Source organism: Buteo buteo, chromosome Z (genome assembly GCF_964188355.1).
Source record: "Buteo buteo chromosome Z, bButBut1.hap1.1, whole genome shotgun sequence".
Lineage (NCBI taxonomy): Eukaryota > Metazoa > Chordata > Aves > Accipitriformes > Accipitridae > Buteo > Buteo buteo.
The window spans coordinates 46769419-46796281 of record NC_134204.1 but is presented as its reverse complement, the minus strand read 5'-3'; the positions used below and the strand labels follow the sequence as shown (position 1 = coordinate 46796281).

The 26863-nt window shown below is 40.3% G+C and overlaps 1 protein-coding gene across 3 annotated transcripts in view; it reads left to right on the top strand.

Annotated features, from left to right (window-relative positions):
* The window catches only part of PTCH1 (patched 1), a 75870-nt gene extending 57681 nt beyond the window's left edge, over nucleotides 1-18189 (top strand). For all 3 annotated transcript variants that reach the window (XM_075021871.1, XM_075021873.1, XM_075021872.1), the window contains exons 17-24: nucleotides 100-283; nucleotides 1806-2086; nucleotides 3622-3759; nucleotides 6853-6995; nucleotides 9962-10061; nucleotides 11429-11683; nucleotides 12753-13281; nucleotides 14978-18189. In XM_075021871.1, coding sequence (XP_074877972.1) covers nucleotides 100-283; nucleotides 1806-2086; nucleotides 3622-3759; nucleotides 6853-6995; nucleotides 9962-10061; nucleotides 11429-11683; nucleotides 12753-13280 — 1629 coding nt within the window. In that variant the 3' untranslated portion in view covers nucleotide 13281; nucleotides 14978-18189. The remainder of the gene's footprint in view (nucleotides 1-99; nucleotides 284-1805; nucleotides 2087-3621; nucleotides 3760-6852; nucleotides 6996-9961; nucleotides 10062-11428; nucleotides 11684-12752; nucleotides 13282-14977) is intronic.
* The last annotated feature ends 8674 nt before the right edge of the window (nucleotides 18190-26863 follow it).

Here is a 26863-nt window from a genome sequence, read left to right as displayed (position 1 = left end):
CTCGTGTTGCACCTCCAGGCCATTTGTTGAAAGCTTTACGGCAAAAACCCTGAAAGCAAAACTCGTTCTGAAAGGCTTCTCATTTTTTCCATTTTGCAGTTGACTAAACAGCGTCTGGTGGATGCGGATGGGATCATTAACCCAAATGCTTTCTACATCTACCTGACAGCCTGGGTTAGCAATGACCCTGTGGCCTATGCCGCCTCGCAAGCCAACATCCGTCCTCACCGCCCGGAGTGGGTCCACGACAAAGCAGACTATATGCCAGAAACGAGGCTGAGAAGTAAGTGGCCTTTCATCTTCTTGTCTTAGAGTTCATGTAAGTGCCCCTGCTCCTTCCTTCAAGAACCAGTAACTTGGTAGTTGGCTGATGCTGCATAGGGCTCAGAAGCGTAAACAGGACAATATATTGTGTCACTCTGCAGTCTTAGGAGGCCCATGCGCCGCTGCAAATGTGGCACCGCTGCAGGGTTTTATCATGTTGAAAAATTAGTTTCGTAACAGTTTAAAGCTCAAAGAGCTTAGAGGAAGCATTGCTTTTTAGTGTCACCTGGTAGTTCTGTCTGTGAGATCACATGAAGTTCCTGCCTACGTCATTCTGAAATTTCACCACTGATATTATATCATGTTTATCCTCAATTCTTAATACCTAAGGGATTTTTATCAAGTTAGCTCATATGTTAAGCTACCAACACGGATACAGTACAACAGTTACTTAGGTAGGGGAGCAGTCCCATTCTGTGCCATTCAGTGTTTTCCTGAGCACCAATGCCAGTTTGCATTGCTTTGCTTCAGCTTTCAATTTACTGGGAGGATTACTAGTCGGACACCAGTGGGGAAGGGGAGAGGGCCTACAGGGGGGGACTGGTGCACTTGGAAATGTGATTGGGTAACCAGCTAGCCATGCTTCAGTGTATCCGAACCCTAGAGCTTTGTGGCAGTCAGCCAAGTCTTGTCTTAAAGAAAATTTATAGTTGAGATTATAATAGGGCAAATCATGTTTAGCAAGTCAACTGAATGACCCTGCAGGGTCTGGAACACACAACGGCACTAACAAAATGCTTGTTGTGGAAGTGTGTTTTTTTTTTCTTGTCATACAGTAGACTTAGCATTGCACTCAAAAAGAAGTGTGGAGAGTGTTGGTTTGTCAAATTATTAAAGGATAAAAAGTTATGTATTTCCTCATTAAATCATTACTTTTATATTAGGGTTTTTTTCCCAATCATTTGCATCAATAACAGAACATGGATTTCTGAATCTGACTTTCAAAATATTCAATGGAAATTCTAAAAACCAATCAGCCTGATCGAGCATAATTTTTCTCTAGTTTTGTGCCAGTGAACCTCAATTAATCTCAGGGAAATTACTTTTGATTTCAAAGGAACTGCACTTGGCATAAAAGAAGAGAATTTGGATAAAATGTTTTAAGATGATGTGATCTTCTATTTTATATTGCAGTTAGGGATTTTGGGCCAGGTGTTCAATAAAAACCACGGTAACATTGATGAGGATTAAATACATGTATTCAAATATATCTCTTAAATTATATAGAATTGTTTGGGGACTTGATGTAGACTGTGTTCATCCCATTGCACTGCATGATAAAATATAGTAATCTCCTGTACTGCTTCAGTTTTCAATTTATTGAGGAGTTTTTTTAAATGTCACTTCTTCCAAGGAAGTAAAATTTAAATGCAGCACCTTTAAGCATTTTGCTGTGGAGAGCAAAGGATTTTGTTAATCATACTCTCTGTGTATCTTCTTCTTTCCAAACACACATTGTAACACTGCTATCCTTTTCCTAGTTCCAGCAGCTGAGCCCATAGAATACGCTCAGTTTCCTTTCTACCTCAACGGATTGCGTGAAACTTCTGACTTTGTGGAGGCAATTGAGAAAGTGAGAGCTATCTGTAGCAACTACACCAGCCTGGGGATTGCCAGCTACCCAAATGGTTACCCGTTTCTGTTTTGGGAGCAGTACATTGGGCTTCGTCACTGGCTCCTCTTATCCATTAGCGTGGTTTTGGCTTGCACGTTTCTGGTGTGTGCCCTCTTCCTCCTAAACCCCTGGACGGCTGGGATCATTGTAAGTTTATTATAAGGGTCTTTGTTGAAGTCAAATTCCTTTCAGCATAGCTCTTGCTGTAGTCGGAAGGTTTTGTTTATGTCTGGGCCTCTGGTGGAGTACGTATATTGCATCATTCATTATATATTTATTCAACTTGAGGGGGTAGGGTTCATGCTAAAGGTACAAACCTTAATAACTTTAATCCTTTGGCCACCTTTTTTGCAGCTTTGAAGGTTTCTCAGAAAGGTACATAAACTTTTGCCCTTGCTCAGATGCATGCTAACATGAGAAATAGAGAGGAAAATTAGGAGCTTATTAAATATTAAAGCTATTTCTAATTACTTATTCCATCTCCCCTTTTATCAGACATAGTTATTTTTCAAGGCAGTTGCTTGTGACTAACTTGCCTGTAAATTTTCCCACTGATTTCTGAATGCAGTCTTTCTGGAAAAACTGAAATAGTTAGGTTGTACGGTACACACTGTGGAAAGAGTGTAACAGAGCTATTGAAGAGAAAGAGCCATATAAACTGGAAAGAATACTCCTCCATACTGTCTGCAAGGCACCATAAGCCTCTCAGTAAACATTCAAGTTAAATTGAATGATGATGTTCCTATGTTTAAATTCCATAAACTATCGTATGGTTTATAAAATGCCAGAAGTAGAAGAGCGTAAAACAGTTACTAGTTTTTGTAATGTACGTTTATACGACAGGTATGTTAAAAGGTAAATGTTTAGTCTAGAATATTTTTCATAGCACTTAATCAAGCAATTTGTGTTATTACTCTTGATTCATTAGCTTATAAAATCATTTATTGTAGTGCATACTTTTTTCCCTTGGAAAAGGCGTTTATTTTCAGAGTCCACTATTGCTTTTATAAGTATGTCTATCTTTTTTCCCTGCTTGGCTTTATCAACTTTTAAAGTTGATTCTACAGATGTCATCCCCTCCCTTTTCCTCTTTTTTTTTTTTTTTAACAAGGTAGATGAAAGAAAAATAAAAGCTTTGCCTTAGATTTAACTGTTCACTTTGTCCGTGTCAATCCCTCCAAGTATCTTAAAAGCTCAGAGCCCCTCTGAAACCTGAGACTCATCAGCTGATTGTGGTATTCACTTTCTTGTGGGTTTTAAACCCACTCAAAAGTCATCCTCACTTATTTGCAGTTCTACAAAAAGAATTCCAATACAGGTAGTTGCAAGTTACTTTCTCTGGAAGGATTGTCTGAGAAACAGGTGAAAAAGAGAACATGTATGTTTGGAGGGTATCCATGATAAAGAAGCATAAATTGTTTTTCAGATCACTGATAAATTGTAACCGATACAAAACTGATGCTTGGTCTGTTAACTGGTTCTTAGGAGTGTAATTTAAACTGGTTCTTTAGCAAGTCACTGCCATTGAGCACAATGAAACAAGGAAAAGCAGCTTGTCTTTGGGAATACAGGATGCCTTTGAGGAGTGTGTTTTATAGTCAATATGTTGCTTTGGAACAACTTTCTCTTCATTTGTCTGGAGAAGAAGAAGAAGTTACTAACAGCTGTTTGAAATCATCTAGGTGGTGGTGCTGGCTCTGATGACTGTGGAGCTGTTTGGCATGATGGGTCTAATCGGAATAAAGCTGAGTGCAGTGCCTGTGGTTATCCTGATTGCTTCTGTTGGCATCGGCGTGGAATTCACTGTTCACGTTGCTTTGGTACGTAAAATCAGGAAGCATTTTCAAAATATTTTAAAATAAAATGGTGGCAATGTTAGGATCAGAAATCCTTACTTAGTCTCCTAAGTCAGTGGCATGATTCTCAGAAGGAAATAGGTCACAGTTTTGTGTGCCATTCAGTTTGTCTTAATAGAGCAGAGTTGATCCTGATGAAGTGCTTCCTAACTATTGAGTCAGTCTCCCAGGAGATAAGAGGGACACATTACCTGTGATATCTAATTGTCTGAGTGATGGAAATACATAGCAAAACAGAGCTCTTAATGCACCTTGCTTCAGTCCGGATTCCCCTGGTCCTTGTTTGCAGCCTCACTGTTGTTGCCTTGGTGCTACGTAGCTGTTTGTTCCCTCTTACATGTAGATTCTGTATCTTAGGGAAGAGAAACCTGTAAAGGAGATTTTCAAAATCACATACAGTGTCATTTGGTCTCTCCGGACCACTAAAATGTGAATGTATTTGGATTAATTTTTCACTTGAAAAATCTGCACCTTCTTTTCAGAATCCACCAGCTATTAATAGTGGGCACAAACATGCAGTCTGTAGGAAAACAGTTTTCCAACATGATGAAGAGAAGCAGACAGGGGAAAAAAGTATATTTTATAGAAAGATTTTCAACATTTTCAAGGTTAAGTGTCCAAATACAGAGTGCACCTACTCGGCCAGCTTAGTCAACGTGATGTGCAAAATTAGTAGAAACGACAGTGCGCTTGCAAGGGGGCAGTTTTGGGTGTTCAAGATAAGCAAAACTCATCTTGCATTATTTGGTGACAAAGAATAGAGTAAAGGCCTATTTTTCTGTGTTCACATTTGACAATGTCAGCGCTGATCTTTAAAACATTTTGCCCACTGAGCATAAGTCATTTTCCTATAAGGCTATCTAACTGATATTTCAGAATAGTTTAAGAATATATTGTCTTCATGGATTTGAATTTTACTTTATTAAAAAGTAGTAAAGGATGAGTGGTCGATAGAATATAATTTCAGGGAGGAGGTGCTTGTAGTCTGCTGTAATCTCTAGTATATTAGTATGGTAGCAATCCAAAAAGAAGTGAAGGGAAGGGGCTGGAAAGTGGTGGTAATGTTGGAAAGGAATGCAACGGGGCTTTTAGACTCAAAAGGAGGACTGGTAGACTGCTAAGAGGACCTGATGACCGTGGAAAAGAGAGGAGAACTAACAGGGATCTTAGCACACTGGAGATGGCCAAATACTGGGAACATGTTGTAGATGAAGTATAGAGTTGAGGCACATAAAGTGGCTGGATGGAAAGAATAATTTTAAGAAAAATCGTAGAGAAGGTAGAGTGAGGTTAAAGAGTAGCAGCTGGATCCCTGAAGTGGTGACGGTTTTTTTCCCCTACTGCTATGGATAGTTAGGCTTTTGGAGGTAAACCTGTTTGCTAGGATTTGGAATAGTTTGGGAAGTGTCAGAAACTAATGGTGTACAAGAGGAAGAAAGAAATGACAGTTTCTTAGAATTGAAGATTTAAAACAGGAAAACGGAAATAAAAAAGGACAAAACAGTTGTTTCTAAATTAGAAGAAACTAATCTAATTTACAGGACTTTTTATATTTTTTTTTTTTTTTTTAAAAGTCAAAGTCACCCATGGCTGAAGGTAAAATGCCAAGCAAACTCAAAATTGCAGTTTTTTTCACATTGATTCTGGAGTCAAAAACTTTCAAACGCAGGCTTTAAATAAAAGAATGCCTAGTAGACCTCAAATGATAGCAGCAGTACTGACCTTCACAGAACTTCCTGCATATAAACAGTCAAACTAGTGTTGCATAAACAAAAAACGCAATGCTGAACTACTGATACAGAACTTAATTGAACTTGTTTAATAAGAGTGATTCACAATCTACTTCTGGCTCAGTTCTCTGCTATCGCTTGTGAATTGTAACCTCACTTTTTTAATTCTGCAAATAAATTCTGAATCGATAGTAGACTCTTCTATTACAAATCCTTTAATTACACACATATACATATCTTTATATAACTTGTTAATACGTTTGTGGATCAGATCCCATAGCTCCCATTCATGTGAGTCATCTCATAGACAGCTACCTTTACCCTGAGGGGGATTCTTTATCCCTTTATGCATATGGGAATGTAAAATGTCCTGGATACATTAATTTTCCACAGACCACTTTTAATCCACTACTAGAGATTAATAATACGTGGTTTGGCTACCTGCGGAAGTGAGGGTTGGGAATCTCACTCCATGTGTACCCATTTTTGGTCTGTTTGTCCCACCAAATAACCTTTTAATGTGTGATGTCACCCCAGATTTGTCAGACAAGTGAAAATAAGCTGCTAGAGAAGAGAGACTTAAATTCCAGGACCAAGAGGAAGATAGCTGCTTGAGCTCATATCTTTATAGGCAGTAGAGAATTTGTGGAAGAGAGAGCTCTTACAAGTCACAAGAAGATCAACCAGGTTCTTGTCATCTTAAACCATTAAGTTGTACACAGGGAAGACAAATTCATATGGAACAGCATTTGAGTGTTCTTGGTACAGCTTGCTCACTAAGGAGTTGGAAGGAGAAAGACATTTCACTAGTCATATTGTTGCTCAGGCATTACCATGTTCAGCATTATTCCTAAGGCAATTTTGTGTGTATAGGCCTGCTAGCTTTGAAGTAGTAAAAGTTGCAAAAACATTTGAGTGAAATAGAAGTGTTAAAAAAGTCATGGAAACTGTGGCACTACAAGAGTGAGAGGAGTAGCCCTGTAATTTTGACACCTGAAGTGCTTTCACATTGAAATGAATTATTTGCAGGTGGAAATAAGCAAAGCTGGAGACAAAAGGCTACTGATGCAAGCAGGCATTGTTTCCAAAATTATTACTATGGCCTGACTCTGTAATCAGTGGTTACTGTGGTTGTATGACTTCAGCAGCAGCTATGTGGTATGACTGCAGAATCGGGCCTTCTCTTGAAAGTTAGCCAGCTATAGAGATACTTTCATAAACTGTAGTTTGCAGTAAGTAACTGGTGAAAAACCGTGCATGCTATGAGTGAGGCTGTTTGGAATGTTGTACGCATCTGTCTAATGAAATGGACTTAACTGTGTTACAGGCGTTTTTAACTGCCATAGGAGACAGGAACCATAGGGCTGTCCTTGCATTGGAACACATGTTTGCACCAGTGCTGGATGGGGCTGTGTCCACTCTGCTTGGAGTGTTAATGCTCGCAGGATCAGAGTTTGATTTTATTGTCAGGTAAGCATTTGTGTGTGTCTTGACTTTCTTTTTAAAATAAAAATAAGTATGCTTTTAATTTTTAGTCACTTCAGTGTATCTGTAATTTTATTACTATGCATGGTGTGTCAAGCATGCTTACGTCATGGTCCTGCTTTCCCTCTGTTTTATTAACTCCTTGTTACATGCTAGACGTGGTAGAGTTTCCATTGCTGGTATTAAAATCTGTTCCAGGAAAATCTGACACCCAGCATGAAAGAACACAGAAATGGCCCTCTTTACCAAAGTTTGCTAATTCGCGGTTTGAGTCTGTTCAAAGCATCTAGTATTGTCCAGTATGAGCTGGGTTTGACCTGTAACCTTTAGATCCTTCAGACTTCTTGTATGCACAACGAATTGTGTGCAAAGGATACGTGAACCTACAAACATGCTGCGACTGTGCTGCAAGTGACTCTCTCCGGGCCTTCTCCTTCTATCGTTATGTGAGGTTTACAACGATGTATAACAGGGAGAGGAAAAAAAAGCCCTGTTTGGGAGCTGGGGAACCATAAGTATGAGCACAGAACTTCATATTAAAATTTTGTAAAGCAAACCCTGAAGGCTCTTCTGTTTAGAGCTACAGGCAGACTGTTTCTTGTGAACTTAATTAAGAATGTGAATTCATCAAGTATGAGAGGAAAGCAAGTTTTTCGTTGAGGGGAATTTGAGAAGTGCAATGAAACAGATCCTATTCTATTCCAAACAACCTGTGGAACTTTGCAGAATGGCTAATCTTAGAAGTAACACAGGTTCTTTGTGGCAAATTACAGCATGAAAAAAAAGAAATAATCTAAGCCCTAAAATGGAACTGAGGTAGAACTGGGCCAAATAAAAATGCCCTGAAAGATGACTTAACTACTGAGGTAGACATAAGCTGGATAGATGACTAGACTTAGCTGACATCCATTTAATAACAAGAACAACAGAATGTCAGAGGCAGGAACTGAGAGAATGGCTGCTAAATCTCATCAAGATTTTTTGTTTATGTATGTAAGAGATTTGAAGAAAGCAGGCAGTTTGCAGTCAGACCTCATGAAACCTACATGAGGATTATTACTATACAGATATTGCACGTCCTGAAATAGAATTTGTATTTTTTTCCCCAGTCAGTATTTTTTACTTTATTTTATTGATATCGAAGAAATAAGGTAGATTTATTCTTTTAGGACTTGATCTTATAAGGGTTGGAATACTTTGACATAGACGTTACTTATAGATTTAACCTAAATTTACAGGGGTACATCTGGTGTGCTACTTTCTTACTTAACAGACAAGATTTTGGCAAGCTTATTTTTGTGTCATAGCAAATGGAAGATTATAGCAGCCCTTCACACCAAATTTGGATCGGATGTTCTCTCAGTTTATAAAGTGAGCCTTTCAACTTTTCAACTTGGGTTATTTTACTTCTTTTGGCCATCAGTTTCTCTTTTTCTAGCACAATCTGACTTCAGTTTGCCTTGTTTAAAAAATAAAATAAAATAAACTATGGGAGCCTGAGCATTGTTATAGTGGGCGAAGAAGGTCCCAAACTTCCGGAAAGCGATAGATTAGTCCAACAATGTGGAAGATTAAGTAAATTAACAGACATTGTATACACCAAGTGGTCAGAGCTATAATCCTCCTGTTTATCCTAGCATTAGATGGATGAGATGCAAATGTTTTTAATGCCTGTTGTTGATCTCTGTCCCAGTATAAAGTTCTGGTGGTTTATGTTAGTAGAGTAGATTGGCTTGCTGATTTTTGCTAATGCAGATCAGAAATTCCCAAATGTTTACAATAGCAGGATATTTGTAGTTTTACAGGAGTCTGATATATTTGATCAGATATGGAAACAGGGAGGCAGTAAAGTTTGTTGCCAGCTAGACAATGTAATCAGCAAACCCATTAGTAGCAAACTTGCCCTTCGTTCTTCTCCTTTGCCTTCTCCTCTAGGAATTTACCAAGACTGAGTCCTTGAAATCATTAGTTACAACGCAGCCTTAAGTTTAGTCTGAGCCCCAGCTGTGCCGAATACCAACTAGCAAGGCTTTCCTTTTACTGACAGGTTTACCTTGGTATTCATGAAGGATCCCAGACCTTAGCCCTCAGTGGTGGGAAAGGACAACCACTTGTGCACTTTCCTCTTCTTCCATAGTACTTCAGCCTTTATGTTTGAATTGGCTGACGCAAAACAAGAGTATTCAGAGATGCTAAATTGTTCAACAAAAGATTAGCCTGCAATGCAGCTCTGCCATTGTGGAGTGTTCTTACTCAGTACAATGCTGAAGCTTACTATAGAATGGGCAGCATTTTCTTTGCAGAAAACGGGTTCCTGTGTTGTAAAAAGGTTGCAATTCGAGCTATTTGGTAAAACTGGAACTCAGAATTCTAGACGGAAAGTTGTGATTAATGTACAGCAAGGGAAACCCTTACCTGATACACTGGAGATTTAATTAGAGATTCTGCTGTAAAATGCAGAAGCATTTCACAGTGGATTAGCTGCTGGGAGAAGAAGGCTTCTTTTCCTTCTAGGCTAAATTGTTTAAATTCTACACCCTTCACTTCATTTGTTTGCTTCTGCTGGGTTTTCACTAATGGGGGCCCCTTTTCATTGTATTTGTGCTTTCAATCCATTCAGCTATTCACTGCACATTCCATATTTTTGTGTTTGTGTAACACATTCATAAATAACATTACATGCTTCCAGATTCTGGGAAATTAACAAATGTAATTTTTTTCTTTCCTTTATCAACTAACACTTTGGGTTGTGGAATATAGCTTCTCTAATTCAAAAGGTAAAAAACCCTACATCTATATATGGAAAGTGATATAATTATTTAGTACAATGTTAGTAATATTTAATATAGTATATGTATTATTTTAACATTTGTAGGAGCAATTTGTAATCCCTTATTTCTCACAATATTTGTGGCTATTCTCTCCCCCAAACCCCTTAAACCCTACTTCAGGTATTTCTTTGCTGTTTTGGCAATCTTAACCATTCTGGGAGTTCTCAATGGATTGGTGCTGCTTCCTGTTCTTCTTTCATTCTTTGGACCATACCCTGAGGTCAGTAAAACTAATAGTGAACAGAAGAAATAGTACGTATCTGCATGCCTGGCCTGCCAGATCACACCCCTTTTTTTAGAAACTCTTTATTTTTTAAATTCCCTCAGATTTTTTTAGTTTTTAAGTTTCTTGCTCTATGTTTTTTTTAAAACTTTATTAAAAGTGCTGTTTGTTCTTTAGTTAGTTATCTACTTATATTTTTAAAGGGGTTTTTTTAGTATAGTTTTAGGGGCTGCAATCAGCAAGCTTGATACAAGTGTAGGATTATTTATGCTTTTAAAAGCATAGTGTGATATGCAGACTAGTTTGTAAATGAAGGATTTTCCCCAATATTTTGCAGAAGACAGTTCGTTTTGTACACACACCTTCTTCTTTCCTACCTCACTGCCTGTTCCTTTACCCAAAATATTTAACTGAGCAGACCACCAGGAAGGCCTGTGTGAACCAACATGTACCAGTGGTGGTCCACAGACCACACCTTGGTAACCATGACTGGTCTGCCAGAAGGTCCCCCCGGTCCAGTTGCCCCTCCCTGCGGTATGCTCTTGGCTCAAGCAACATTTTTAGTGGGTGGAAGGCTTCACTTAGATGTTGATGACTTTACAGTATAAAGCCCAAGTCCAGCAAAAAAGGTTTCAGAGATGCCCAATTTATATTTGGCTGTTGATTATTCATTACCTACCCTATAGTTAACAGTTATTGCATTACATAGGGCTATCTTTATCACCTATTAGTAGAATCAGTGTGCTATGCTTCACATGTCTATATATATGTGTGTGTGTGTGTAAGAATAAAACACAGGGTATGTAAACAGTACTATTAATATTTCAGAAGTATTTTTTTAATATTAGTAAAATAATTTTGACAACAGCATGTAATCTCTTCTGTTTCTAACAGTATACATGACCTGTCCCTTAGTCAAGCAATATATATGTTCGTATGGTACTACCCCATATGTTGCTATTATGTCGGTGTCTGTCTCTCTTTGCAAATAGACACTGAACCATACTACACATATACATTTGAGGTGATTTTATGAAATCACTGTTAATGTGTGCTGAAGCGGGAGGTAAGTCCATGTATTATTTTTATAAGTGCAAGTGCATGCACGCACACACATACATGCACTTCCTGACACACAGCAGAATCTGTGTAATCCTGTTTACATACATATCCACATATGGAGATCATACCTCTTTTTCTTTCATTAATTTTTTCAGTTCAGTATAAATGTTCATCAGAAAACTGGTGTTAAGGTTCTCGTGGCATGGCAGCGTGTATTTGGTAGAAGAACATTTGCATCAAGCATTAATGATTAAAAGTGTTTAACGCTAACTGAATGTTACTGAATGCATTGTCATTATCAGGTTTCTCCATCCAATGGACGAAACAGATTGCCCACACCGTCTCCTGAGCCGCCCCCCAGCATCGTGAGGTTTGCACTGCCACCCGGGCACACAAATAATGGGTCAGATTCCTCTGATTCAGAGTACAGCTCTCAAACCACAGTGTCTGGCATCAGTGAAGAGCTTCATCAGTATGAGGCCACCCAAGGCCCTGGGGCACCAGTCCATCAAGTAATAGTGGAAGCCACTGAGAATCCTGTCTTTGCGAGATCCTCTGTAAGTAGCTCCCATATTGACTGGCAGGAGGGCAAGAAGAGCGTTTGGGGTATTTTTATTTAAATCTATTTATTTTTGTGGAAAGTTCTTTCATATTTCTGGCTGATAGTGCTTTGTGACTATGCCAAAACTTGGAAGTATAGAGTGAAAGCTTTCCTTGTCCTCTCCTTTAGAATCAAGTTGGGGGTAAAATGATGATACTAAAACAGAGGTCTTTGACATGCGTAATTGCTGTTACATCATATTGGCACCAGCCACAAGAGAGAGCTCTCAGTCTGTTTGTTTTCAGAGAGAGAAAGGGGAGAGATTAAAAGATCCAGACCTCTTCCACACAGCTCCTTGTGGATCACCATCTCATATACCTCTCTCTGACAGCACATTTTGGGGAGAAAGATTGATAGAGCCAGAAGAAAACAGTTTCAGAGTTGTACCAAATCTTGGGCCCGTTGCATCTTGCTTCTGGGCTGGCATAACTGCAATTTCAAAGGAAAGTGAAAAAGCTCTGTCTCCTACCCCTGCTGATGCTGCATGCTGAGCTGCAATGCGGATCTGTTTTTGTTCAGCAGAGGCCTAGAAATAGGTACAAGCACAGCCACATTTGAAGTTGGTCACGGTTTATTGACTGATGTGGCCGCTGCACTTCACGCTTTTTACGGAAATCAGAAAACAGATTCCTACAGCCTATACAAACTACCCTACTAGCATCCTCTGTATGTACCCTGCATGGAATAGAGCCTTTTCCAAATGCCTGCAGTTCTGCTTGTTGAGCGAGTTAAGATCAAGTGCTTGTCACTCATCCCTTTGAAAAGATGGAACAGTATGTAGGAAGCTTACAGTAGTGTTTTCAGCTGTCATCCTGTGTTTTTCTGAAGGTGTGCTTTCCAAGTTTTAATAACTTCAGACAAAAACTGTCTGGAAGAATCAAAAATTATCAGACTCCAGAGCATTACCTTTGTAGAGTTAAAGCCAGCACAGCGTTATTATAATTGTTCTCAGCATAAAATACAAGCGAGCGTAGTATTTGTTTGCCACGGTCTGTCAGAGGCATACCCATGCATCTCTCTTTCAGGTGGTTCAGCCAGAGACAAGGCACCAGTTGAGTCCCAGATCACAGTCGAATCCAGAGTCCGGCACGCAGCAGTCGTGGCGTCAGGGCAGACAGCCCAAACGGGAAGCGAGGGAAGGGCTGCGACCACCTCCTTACCGCCCTCGCAGGGACGCTTTTGAAATTTCTACTGAAGGGCATTCAGGACCTAGCAATAGGGATCGCTTGGGCCACAGGGCTCGTTCTCATAACTTGAGAAGCCCGGCGTTCGGCACCGTGGGCGCCGCAGGACCAGCGTACTGCCAGCCCATCACTACTGTGACTGCCTCGGCTTCAGTGACTGTCGCTGTCCACCCCGCGGTGCACAGCCACAGCTCTCGGGGAGGGAGCTTTCCGTCCTACGAGGGGTGCCATGAAGCTGACCATGGGCCATTTGAGGACCCTCATGTGCCTTTTAATGTGCGGTGTGAAAGAAGAGATTCTAAAGTAGAAGTTGTAGAACTGCAAGATGTTGAATGTGAGGAAAGGATACCTGGCAACAGCTCACAGTAAGGTAAGTCCGTCTCCTGTAGCTGCAGGCTTTGCCTGTGTCAGGCCGTGGTATGGTCGAAAGAAAGGGGAAAGATAAAATTTCTCCGAGGTACCTCTCCTTCAGGTAGGTTTACTTACTGGTCCCTGATAATCTTAAATCTGCTGACTGTGAATGCCGTACATTTTGCGCTAGAAATCAGGTTGGATAAAGTAGTACTTTCCGACACTGAGAAGCTGTAGCGGGTTCACACATGAACTGCTTCCAAGAGCCTTGCAAAGTGAGTTAAGTACATCATACAATCCCAGCTTACCAGATGAGGAGAATGCAGCAGAGAGGTTGCGTGATGTCTTCAAAGCTGCGTGACTGCATTTACTGTTGATAGGTCCTGTCTTCTGATCCCTGAATCGGGCGCGTTCTAAAACATCATACAGAGTTGCATTGCCTAAGAGAGTGTAGAATTGCCAGCTACTTTAGGAGTTGTCCTCTCTTGAATAAAACCCCATGAAGGAATTTGAAGTCCATAGTGAGGACTGAACCCCTCTGGAAGAAGGGCCGCGTGAGAGGTGGGAAGGCCCCACCATGCCTAGTGCACTGCTGTGTGGCGGGGTGTCCCCTGCGCTTTGGGGGGCATTCAGAGAGCCAGCCAGCAAACTCACACCTCCAAGGAGGAGTCCTTGGGCCAATCTCTCCCTTTCCAGGGGCAGCTGCAGTGGCTGTGGAAGATTGGCGTAGGGTAGAGCCGACCTAGCAGGGCATTTAATGTGTTCCTGTGAAACAATAGATAAACCCAAGAACTTGTGAGCCTTGATACCTAAATCATTGTCTGTCTTTGGGCTGGCAAGAGAATGTTACAGGAAACAGTGCTGTTTAGAACAGGCAGGATATTTTAGCAGATGTTTGGGGAAGATAAAGCTGTTGATTCTCTTGAGAATTTTCCATTAATTTTATAGGGAATACTTTGAAGGGGAGAAACCAACTGAGTTTTTACCCTGAAAGCTTTCTGGGGCTTGTGCCTGAAAAACCATTTCTCACTATTTTAGCTCTGTTCTTCTCTTTTGGGGGAAAGAAGAAGTGTTAAAATAGTTACTTAGCCATGTATCCCTGTTTTCTCTCTTTGCTTTTCAGTGACAGTCACTAGTTTGACCAGAGCAAGCCATTTTATTTTGGTGCAGAACTATTTTACATGTACGCATATGCGTGTGCGCGCGCACACACACAGAGAGTTTTGATGGAAATTTTTTGATGACTTGAAATAAAATCGCCTTCTCCTTTATAAAACGTCTCCAAACATCTCAAAGTGCAAATAAGCGTGAATGCCTTTAGCCTCGCAGTCTAGAAATACGGCAAGCAATAGCATCCTCAGAATAAGGAAATAGTTGGGGTCACCTTGTTCAAGCTGAACTGCATGGTAACATGATTCTTAACTGCGCAATATTTGGATTACTGTATTTCTCCTTGAAGTGTTCATTGGTTTTGACTGAATTTGTTGCAGGTATGTAAAGCTGGGAACTCAGAAATTAAAGCACCTGCATTTTTTTTAATTGGCATCAGTATATCTTACCTGGAAATTCATGACTGAGATGAAAGCAGAGCCCACATTTCCTGACTGCTAACTGTAACCACAAAAATCATGAAATGAGTTTTGGATTAGCATGATTGGTTTGTTTTTCTTGAACTTTAATGAATGTTTGTTTCTCTTCTCTCTTTATTTGTAAAGGGTAATAACTGAAGCAAAGAAGAGGCCAAAGATGGAAAACTGTATTTCCAGAACTGCTTGAAGAGAAGAACTGCTTGAAGTTGTAGAAAAGGACATGCTGCATCAGGACAACAGTTCACTGTTACTGTAACCTATTGTATTATTTTGTTAAATATTTCTTTAAGTATTTAAAAGATGTACACATATGTAATATACAAAAGAACAATGTAAAGTAGTATAATCTGGAGTCATTTGCCGCTGGGCAATAGAATGGGGACAATATTGTGTGCGCTTTGTACTTTTCGTACATTGATCTCTGTGCCACAACTAAGCTTAATCTAGTTCTAAATTTCAGCATAAGTTGCTGCTGCTTAAATATGTATAATTTACTTGTATAATTCTATGCAAATATTGCTTATGTAATAGGATTTTTTTCTTTTTTTAAAAGGTACATGTCTGTTTAAAATATTTTAAATTTGCGTATCACAACCCTGTGGTAGTATGAAATGTTACTGTTAACTTTCAAACACGCTATGCGTGGTAAGTTTTAAAATAAGCAGATATGAAGAAAAGCAAGTTAATCTGGGAGGCTTAAATAGATTTAGCTATGTGCAGGTTTTGTTTTGCTGTGTGTATCCATGCGTGCATCTGGACGTGTGCATGCTTTTGTGTGTATGTTCCTGGTGTACTGTAGTTTCTCTTTTACTGTAAGGTAACACTTAGTGGGCTTATAAACCCACTGATGCTGATGTGAGTCTGGCTTTCCCTGTTAGTAGGCACTAGTGAAAAATGTGTTGGTGATTACCAACATACACCATAGACTGCCAATCATCAAAGGCCCAACTAAAATAGAAGACAGGGAGTTGAGGTTTGGGGTTGTGGTTCAGTTTTCCACACTCTTAATGACTTGGTTCATACGACTTTGGTCAAGTCACTTAACTGCCCCATGCCTCAGTTTCTCATTCTGTAAAATGGGTATAATTACACTTACCTACCTCCCAGGAATGTTGTGAGGCTTAATTACTGTTCGTGTAGTGCTTTGATTTTTTTTTTTTTTTTTTTTTGCAAAAGGTGCCAGGTAAGTGCAAACACTATAACCATTGTTTTTTCACTTCCAAAGGTGCTGGATATTGAGAGGTGCTGGTGGTTATAGAGATTCAATGAGTATATGCCTTATTTTGATATTGATACTGTTAACTATGAGTGGCATTAGAAGATGGATAATTGAGTTTTTTGACGGTGAGCCACAGCTCAGCTGTGTCCTTACAGCATTGAAAGCAATATCTTGGTCACCTTATTTTCATGGCAGGAAGGAAGTTAATAGTAACTGATAAAAATCAAATGGAAGGATAAAAAAAAAAAATCTATTTTCACTTTCTGATGGGTCCAGGACTGTAATGACACGTAAAGCCTGGGGTGTTCTTTTCTCTATTGTTTGTGTTTTCCCATGCTGCATTGGCACTTTTAATTAAAACAGCTAAACTGGGATCTCTTTGCGAAACTAATTTAGCTTTTTGTATTACTATTTTTAAACTAAAGGGGGATTGCTGCAGGTGAAGGGTCTGAAAAAACACTACAGTCTGTGTTCCAGTTGGAAATAAACCCTAAGAATGGAGAACCTAAATTTAAAATAATACAACAGAAGTTTTCATTATCTCTGTCTTACTCTTTCTTCATCTTTTTTCTGCCCTTCTCCAAGCTGTTTCTTAGACCAGGTAGATGTTCAGGTGTGTATTCAGAGCCAAACACACACAACCAATGTTCAGTTTCTAAACACAGCAGTGGTGGGGCTTTTCTTTAAGTACAATGCCTGAACAGCAGTGGCCAATTCTTTGATGGGAAAGTGTTTTTCTCCAGTGGCTTCAGGGAGTCTATCTTTGCCCACAGACCTTGCCAGCATAACTAATGGGGATAATTAGAATGCACAAATTTCCATGCCTTTTTTGCTCACTTGAAAACACTTTGATATGAGGCACTTGTTTACAGATTTCCAATGTGAACGCTCGAAGAGCAGGTGGCGAGAGCCTGGTGTCATTCCCGTGATACATAAGCTACTGTTTCAATGCACACTAAGGGTTAATGTTGCAACTGCCTATTGGTCCAGTTCACTGTCTAACATGAAAACTCTTAATGACAAAAAGACGAGGGGCCCCAATTTAGCATTAGCCGCATAGCGACCTCAGATCATACAAACTCTGCAACAAAACTGTATGATACTAATTGGAAGCTGCCTTCAACCGCCAAGCGTGTGCGCTCCGTGTCAGAGGTCGGCAGGGCTCCCACTGACACCGACACCACCACCGCGGGCTGCCTCGCTCCCTCCTCTTTCTCGGGAGGGAAGGGGGCCAGGGTGAGCCGCCGTGTCTCCCACCTACCCCTGCCCGAGTCCTCCTGCGTGCCTGTGTGTGGGTGAGCTGCCTGCTGCTTCGTGCACAATGTAGACTTTCTTCTCTGATAGTCGCATTGGCAAGGGGAGAACTCAGTGGCTGGCAACATTTACTTTGTTTTGGTTTTGTTTTTTAACTTTTTTAATCATGGGTGATATTTATATTTTTGTATCATAAGAATGTTTTCTTACAGTATTTGTCATGCCAGTTTATAACAAACAAGATGCAGGGATTTTATTTCTATTGGAAACACTATTACAGCTATGTTTTTACTGTTTAATGGATTTTTATTTGTATAGAGTGCTTACTAATGTTAAATAGGAAAGAGTATATAACATTTACATTAAGGACTCGTCGTAGCTTTTAGCATAAGGAGTTAAAAGGAAAAAAAATACTCAAACTGGGTCTCATTGCCTGCCTGTTTCGGTAGGAGTGGGTTTGTGTCATTTCAGTTACAAAGATAAAATTATGCCATATAATTTATTTATATGAAAATTTATTTTTGTAGTGTACATAGTAGCCATCAAGTCTTTTGACAGAAGTATATTTTTAAAGAGTTTATATGTAATGATGATACCATAATGTTTTGGAACACTGCTGAGATACAATTACGGTGCACACTTTTCCTTGTAAACCCCCTGGCAGAAAAGAAAGTGTTTAACAGTGTTAAGAGAGAAAGAGAGTGTGAATACTCATCCGATTCTGAACTGTGTTTTAGTTGCCATTTGTGATCTAGTGTGGTTCTCATTTTAAACTTTGAATGGAAATTGTACAAACTCTCCAAATATTAATGTTTAAACACTGATAGAAATTCTAACATGAATAAAAAATATTATAACTTATTGATTATGGATTTGGTTGTTTATAGAATGCTTCTTTATGTACTACTGGTCAGCTGTGCAGGTACAACCATGCAATCATTCTGATTTGGAGCACGAATTGGGGTGTTTCAGTATTTGGGATGTTTGGGAAATTGAGATTTGCCCATTTTGGAGCAGGAGCCAATTCTAAAATCCTGTCTAAATTGTAACACGCTGGTCCTTGTCTGTTGGTTCCATTACCCTGGTTTCATCTCAGGGGATGGGTTTAGGCCTGGATTATACCCTTCATTCTCACCCTGAACAAAGCATTTTGTGTAGACTTTGAACCCTTGGGTAACAGTTTATGTACAGGTTATTTCTGCTTAGAAGCGGGAGGAAATTCTTTATCTTTTTCCGTCTCTGTGGTTGCTCCCTAAATTGGATTAGAGAAATAGTCGATTTTTCCCACTTTGTGGAACAAAAAACAAATATACGTGGAGTTCTGAAAACTGCAGTGCTCCATAAGAAGGGAGACTTTTGACAAAACTCCTTCCAGGAAGTGTGCTAGCAACTGCAAGCCAGGGTGCAGGTCTCCGTGCCCCGTGCAAGCGCTGCTTGGGAAGGAGAGGCTACTGCAGGCAGCAGGGTGAAGACTGCAAGCAGCAACATCTGTCTGAAGTCACTTGTGTCATAAACCTCGGTGTGGTTTTTCCTGTGCAAACATAGTCTGATGAGCATCCACCGAAGTGCCACAGAGCCAGCAATCTTTTACTTTATCCTAGAAACCTTCGGTGATTTTTTTAATGAGTCTTCTAAATTTCTCATAAACAGAAAAGACAAACATGTCTTGAGATAATTTATAATTCAGCCTCTGCTTTTCACAGTCTGAGGAAATACAAATACAACTTCTTACTTTATGTTTTCTGTAAGTTTAACCAGAAAAGAGGAAAATACAGCTAAAGGACTTGAACTGCAAAACTCCTGCACGTGTTTTTTTGCTACTCAAAATACTCTTCTTCAGATCCTCAGGACCAGCCAGACTGAGTCAGGTTGCAGATTGGGCCTTAGTGGGTTACAGCCTGTGAGAAGAGTGGCCACTAAAGTCTTGCATTAGCTCAACTCACTGACTGCCTTTTGTGTCCCAGCCATTCATGGGAGCAGCTCCATTCATAGGACTGGAAACCATATGAATAAATCAATACATTCTACTAGTCAGAACACAGGATTTTTCTTTAAAAATTCCATTTTGCATCAATGATAGCTATTTACCTTACATTACTTGTTAGGTTTAGATTTCTTGTAAATGGCTCTTCTTGCTGTCAGTCCTGTTAACCCCAGGTAAGACCTTAATCAGATTTTTGTCAGAGATTGGCCATATTTATTCAGGCCTTAAGTAAACATGTGGCCAAATTTTTTTTGGCATAACGCATATATTTAACAGCTTCAGGAATGCTGCATGCTGCTAAACTGCAGCAGCACTGATGTATGAACAGGTGTTTCATTTTTGTTAACTTTCACTCCCAATGAGCATCTGAGACACCGACTGTTTATATCTGAAAACCACTATTGCCAAATTGTAATTACTTTTAATGGCTGCTGCAAGTAATGAGAACAATTACTACTTCCCTACTCTGTTCAATCATTCTTGTCCTTTTTGTTGCAGACATGCTGAACCTTACTGCTAGAACAGGATGCATGCCAGGAAACTGCACTACCCAGCCTGAGTTGCTTAAAAAAAATACATGCCCAGTTTAACTCTACATGGTTAATTGCAGCTAATTAAACACAAACATGAAGCAGTACTACTGCTTTGACAAATTTTAACATCTATCCTGACATATTTGGTACTGCAGAAACCATTCTGCCTCTGTGGATGCTACATAAGCAAAGGAAATCTCTACCTTAGATTTTCACTTATCTGCAGCAGCATCCAGGCCGCTTACCACCCTACAACAGCTTTTCTTAAGAATAATTCCACCTTCATTTTAACAGCTGTGACCGCATGTGTCACTAGTGTTTCTGCTGCCAGGGCAGCTATACCTGCTTGCCACTGATGTAGGGTAGGGCTGCAATGGAGACAATTGTATCTCACTTGGGTTAGTGAAGGTGTTGTAACACGCCCTAAGAAGAACCCGACACAGGGCAGTGTGCATTTTAATTTGTTTTGCTAAGCAGAGCATCCTGCCAGGCTTTTCTCCATGCTTAACTCAAGCTGCCAGTTAGGAGTTGCTGGACCTTTGAGTCAGCAAATTTGAATTAGGACCTCACGTTCACATGGTGGAGATAGCTTTGGCACAAGGGAGCACAAAACCCCGTGGCTTTTCTGTCTGGTCTTTCCACCCCTTGAGTTCAAACCTTTGCAGTGGGGCTGACTTTGCAGGTCCCCAGCTGCCTACGGACACCACAGCCTTGTGAAACCTGCTGGGGAGTGAAGCTGTAAGCCAGGGCAGCTGGGAAGGGGGAGGGTTGGAAGCTGGAGATTGGAAACTGCTTCCCAAGCAAGGCAGGGCTTTGCCTGGGTTGAAGAGGAAGGGCTGGGAAGCAGTGGCCAGGCTTCATTCACGGATGAGTGAATTAGGTGGGTTTCTCCATCTGGTGAGGGGGAAGAACCACTGAAGTGTTTGAAAAGTGATTTATGGCAGAATTGAGAGACCCTGGGTGCTCTGGAAGAGAGGCGGCTCCACCATCTGATTTAGGAGACCCAAAAAGGTATTGCAAATGTATTTCAAAGCGTACATAAGACTGATTTTTCTGTTCCAAGTTGTGTTCAGTTTAGCAACCCTGGATTTTTTGTTCTGAGGTTTGCATTGGGCAACAGAATTGTAGGGGGGAATGTCTGCCTAGTCTTTTGAAAGAGAGGGGAAGGGAAAGGAATTAAACAAGAATTATTTGGTAAGTAGAAAGGAGTCAAAGGAAGAGTATTATCATCATTATTATTATGCTTCTTTTTTTCGAGCTTTTGTTACTTTGACAAAGGGAAATCTTTCCTCTTTCTCTCCCTCATGACAGATGTTGTGTCTTGCCCAGAAGACAAGAGGTTGCACCTCTGTGATCTGCCAGATCTTGGCAGGGCTTTTAAGTGGGGAGCTTCCTTTAGGAGAGCCTGTCACCATGGAGTGCTGCTCCTGCACTAAGGTAGCTTTATTGAAAGTATATGTGACACCAACCATGGGTGATGAATGACCTTTGAGATGGCTAGATTTAAACTAATAATCTTCAGGTTAAAATGCCAATTTACCCTTTCCTAGTTACCAAACATATAGCCCATCTGTAATCAGAGTTTACCTCTCTGAGCAAAGGGTGCTATTTCTTCTCATTAAACAAGGGACCAGATATTTTATTAGTTGTTAAGACTAGTAAAGGTAAAAGATTTGAGTACCTTATTTCAGCAGAATAACTAGGGTAAATAGGAAACTCACAGCTTCCACCACAAATAACTAGCATTTGCTGTAAGGGAATTCAAACCCTCTTTCACTTTATTGCTTCCCTATTATGCAATCATTTTAAGTAGGCTATTTATTTTAACTTAAGAGCATTTACTTTGGTAGCCAATATCATATGCTTCTGTACCATTTCACAACATTTTAGAAGACTAACACGTTCAACTTTAAATGGCTGTGAAGACTAAAGGAGGGTGTTATTGTACAGCATCACACACCTTAGTGTAGCACTTACAAAAATTGTCAGATGACATCTAAAAGACAACTAAAACTTTTCATTTTGGAGTCAGTAGTATAGAACTTTCTACCTGGCAAAAGGGCAAAGGGAGCCTCCTTTTGTTCACTTTTAGCTTCCCAAAATTTGCAAAAAATTGTCAATGAAGTTCTTGTGAAACTAAATGAATAGAACAAAAGTATCCAAGACATGAGCTCTGTGAATGCCATGCATTTATAGCTTGCGTTCAGTCTGCCCCATATTGAGTCAAGAGAGGAAACAGAACTATAAATTGAGTTATTTTTAGACCCTAAAAAGATCTGTGTATGAATATAACTAATTATTAAGCATATAACTGGTGAAAATACTGACCAATATGTAAGCTGTGGTGTCCAGCTCCTCTGTTTAAGTTACTTAACACTGCTCCATTTAGTTAATTTAACTTTTCACTCTGCATCTCTATGCTTTTGTCAGGCATTTCAGCATAATTTTGAGGAAAAGTGTAAGTATGGGGGCAAAAAGTGCTTTTAAGCACATTGTTTGTGAAAGTTTCATCTCATTCAGGTTTCCCAATTAGTTAGATAGTACACGGATTTAAACCAATTTCAATGGATGTTCTCTAATGCAATAGACTAATACTCCAAAGTAACGGTTACAGTCCATTGAATCAGTAGCCCATGAACTAATGAGGATTTACACATTAGTTGGTTATGGTTCCTTAGGAACTCCACGGTTTAAGAGGGATGTTAATGTCCTTGAATGCATCCAGAGGAGGGCAACAAAGCCGGTAAAGGGGCTGGAAGGCATGTTCTGTGAGGAGGGGCTGAGGACTCTGGGTTTGTCTAGTTTGGAGAGAAGGTGGCTGAGGGGCAACCTCGTTGCTCTCTGCAGCTTCCTGAGGAGGGGAAGTCCAGAGGGAGCTGCTGAGCTCTTCTCCCTGGGATCCAGTAACAGCATCCATGGGAATGGCTCACAGCTGCGCCAGGGGAGGCTTAGACTGGACATTAGGAAGCATTTCTTTACCGAGAGCGTGGTCAAACACTGGAACAGGCTTCCTAGAGAGGTGGTCGGTGCCCCATGCCTGCCAGTGCCTTAAAAAGAGGCATTTGGACAGTGCCCTTAATACCAGGCTTTAACTTTTGGTCAGCCCTGGAGTGGTCAGGCAGTTGGACTAGATGGTGTTTGTATGTCCCTTCCAAACAAAAATATTCTAGTCTAGTCTAATCTAGCCTAGTCTATTAAGAACATTTAAACATTTTGTTATTGAGATAAGCATACATGGAGCATAGAAATTCCTGCCAAATCTGATGGGAATAAGCCATGAGTCAGCAAGGGTGTTTAAAAGCCGTAAGCAAATATTGCTTTTAAGTTGTCTTCGGTGGGATTACTCATAGGTAAATCTGCATTTTTATTAACCTTTGCATGGTTTGGTCTGTATAGTATACAGTGAAAAGTGTGGTCTTGGTTATGCTATTCAAACCCTTCCTTTAATACACAGTATGCAACTCAGGCACAGTGAATCATCCCTTTGGAGGAGTGCCTCTGCTGTCATTGACTACAAAAGGTACACAGATTTCTGACTGTAGAGGCTCCCACTCATACTTGAGCTAGATGCCCATAGCTGAGGGTGAGAATCAAGTAAAATAAAAATCAGGGTTTTTTCCCCCTGAGACTGTAAATCATAATTTAGTCAATGGTACTCTGGGACTTCTTGAATGGATTCGCATACTTCAGGAGCCTCTGAAACAGAAAGTTGCACAAGGAAGACCAACAAGCAGAGGGTTTTGTTTGTGGAATTGACCTGTCTTACACTTATCTGAGATGTTCAGAAGAGCTATGCTGGAATATACTTGTGAACCTTAATCCTAGGCCTCCAGATCACTGCCGTCACATCCAGTCTTTCTCTCATCATTGTGATATTTTATAATTGTGTTCTGTTTTGGCCATTCTATATTAAATTATCACCTTTTAATTTTCTTTTTGTTTAAATCTTACAAAACCTTTTAGGTCAAGAAAATTGCTGTAACCTAAGTGCAATGACCTAGATTGCACCTTTTACCTCTGTGGAACTGGATCTCTGCAGGGAAATAGCTCCCTCCCCCCCCCCCCCTTTAAATATGATATTACTCACAACTACATTTCTTCTCTTTTTGCCCTTCCCCTTCCTTGCTTTCCCCCTTGCACATCCTCATGGGGATGTCAGTGTGGCATCCAGCGTGGCTCATGGTTAGCTGGTGAATGCAGCTATGCCCAGAGACACCTGTAGTATGCATTTTGACTGGAGTTGTTCCAAAAAGCCAATGAAAAGAGCTGGTGCAGAAGTACAAGATCTCTTGTGCACCTGTAAGATAGTATAAATTTGGGGCTGGGCAGGCCTGAGGAATCCCAAAAAAGAAATCTCTCTAAGAAGCCTCTCAGAGTACGTTCCCTGGGAAATTATTACCTGTGTTTCTTTTGCTTTGTTTTCTTTCTCTGCTTTGTGCATGTGTCACAAATTGTTTTATGATTCATTTTTTGCATGAGTCTAACGGAGAGTTTTAAATTTTTGAAAGCCAAGTCATTTATATCAGACATGTTTAGCAGAAAAAATACTATTACAGAAAACTCAAGATTCTCCTAACAAAAAGTGACAGGGGCTCTGATCCTTTGAACATTTAAGTAAGTAAGTCCTTTGTTTCACAATCACAGTGAGTAGCTGGGACTATTCAAACCTGAGAGATAAAGTAAGTACTAAAGTAGTTGCAGAAATGGGATGTGAGTGCTGCAATTGATAAAAATACATGTGAGAAAGTTCGAGTTTTACTACTAATGATGATGAGACTTGGCTTAGCTTGGCAAGATGGGACTTGGCTATTCTGCAGGCAGCAGCACACACAGACATGCTGTGGTGCTTGTTTGCTTGCCTTCATAGATGCAGGGTGAAGGGATGCTGAGACACAGAGAAGCAAAAAAGCCAGTGAGACGTACAGTAGAAAGTGAAAGGAAGCAGCAGAAAAAGAAATGAGAACTATGAGCCCTGAGCCCATATGGGAGGACTCACAAAAGTTTCTTTAAAAGGTGCATTTGAAGTTTGTGTAAAGTGACTAGGGGTATCATTCTGCTGCACAAGGGAGGCTTGGCTGTGCCTGGACCCTGAGCATAAGAGCTCAGTGTTCCTACTCATAGGGGAGGTGATAACTTGCTTTGGGGGATATTTTTTATAATGTTGATGCTGGCTTTTTGAATGTTTTTCTATACAACGTGTGTGTGTCTATGTGTGTGTGAGTGTGTATGATGGGAAACACACGAGCATATAGTAAGAACTGTGGTTTCAGTGTGTGGAATTTGCTACTGGCAAGTTATTCTAGCACTGAGTCCAAGATAAATATCAGGTAGGCTTATATTTTTGCATGTGCTTTTTTGTCCTGAAATGTTTTAAAAGTCTTCCAAAATGCAGGAAGTTGCACCTGGGGTTTCACAATTTTCTTGGGGCTGATGGTCCCGGTGCACATAGCTTCATTTTCTGTTTCTGCTTTAATTTGTGTTGTTTGGCAAAGTCCTGAAGGGAAGCTCAGATGAAGAGGCTCCAGACAAGTGTTTTTTCTTGGTCTGGGGGCTGGCTTCATTGACTCTTCCTAAAAAAAATTTTCTGCACTGTCCTACACAGTATGGGAGTTCCCAGACCTCCTTTCCACACTCCTGTTGTTTTGATTCATTTCTTCAGAGTACAAGTAGGATTAAGCAGAATGGAAGGGTACTGACTTACTGGAAATGGTCTTTTTAGGTTCCTTAACGTACATGTAACAGAAGAAAAAGGCTTTGAATTGAAGACACTCCACTGTGTCATTTTAAATTATTTTCTCTGGCCTCAGAGTACCTTTCCCTTTAAGGTCTTCTTGCATGGATACTTGGACTAATGCTTAATTTTTCCCATTGAAATTGTGTGTCAGACCCAGAAGTGGGCTGTTGCCCAGCAGACACTTTTTTCCTGTTCCAGAGAACACACATTCCCCTAATAACCACCATACTATTCCTCACATGCCACCTAATGGGCTAAGTATGTGAAAAAGCAAAGACTCTGGAAGCCCTGGTGAAGAAGCATTGCAGTAGGGGTGTATAGGAAGCCATCGCTTATGGGACAGCTGGGAGTCTCGCTGTTGTGCTGGCTTTTCCTGCCTCTTTTGTGGGGATTTGTCTTGGTGTGCATTTTTCAATCCCTGCATTCTGGTCAAAAAGAAATGAAACAGCAAATGGACGTGGCTAGCCATGAAAGCCAATACGAGGGTGACAGATGGGGAGAAAAGTACCAGAAAGGGCATTGTCTGGGTCTGAATTGGGGACAGCAGCAGCAGTATTCCCTTGAACAGCCATGGGAGCTGGGGAAGAAAGCCCATCTTGTGTTCAGGCAGTGACAAGGAAGATTTGGGAAGCATTGGGAAGCTGGGGTTTTGGCTGGGGAAGGGTAAAAGGGGCTTGAGCCAGGAAAGGATGGGTTAGAAGGAGCAAGGGACTTCTGAGACGGGTGCATGGGCTGGTGGGCTGGTGGCTTGGAGAGAGCAAGAAGTTGGGATCAGTACAGAAAAGTGAATGAAACCCACAGAGCAGAGGAATAAATTCAGCTTCTGCACTTAAAATAGTAAAAAACTTAAAATACTCGTAGAGCTTTGTGACAGACCAATGAAGTACTGCACAAAACAGTCAGAAAACAACGCATCTGTAATTAAAATATAATACAACATCATCAAATTTGTTATCTTCTCATCACAAGAAATCAGCCCTTGTAAAATACTCATTAAATGCATGGAATAGTTATTATCTGTTCAGTCAAAATATTACATTTAAGAGTCCTACCTTACAATAATAATAATAAATACTACACAAGTTTAAGACATTGTTTGGAGGCACCACCATCACAGGGGTTAAGTAATACACTTGCAGTTCATAGAACTGGGAGGAGTGTTGTGTTGGCAAACTGGAGGCTATATCTTCTTATAAACGTGCTTAGGTTGACACTTTGCCCATTTGGCTGTCATTTTTTTCATAATTCTCAATGACACAAAAAAAAACCCAAAATATAAGAGGGGTCA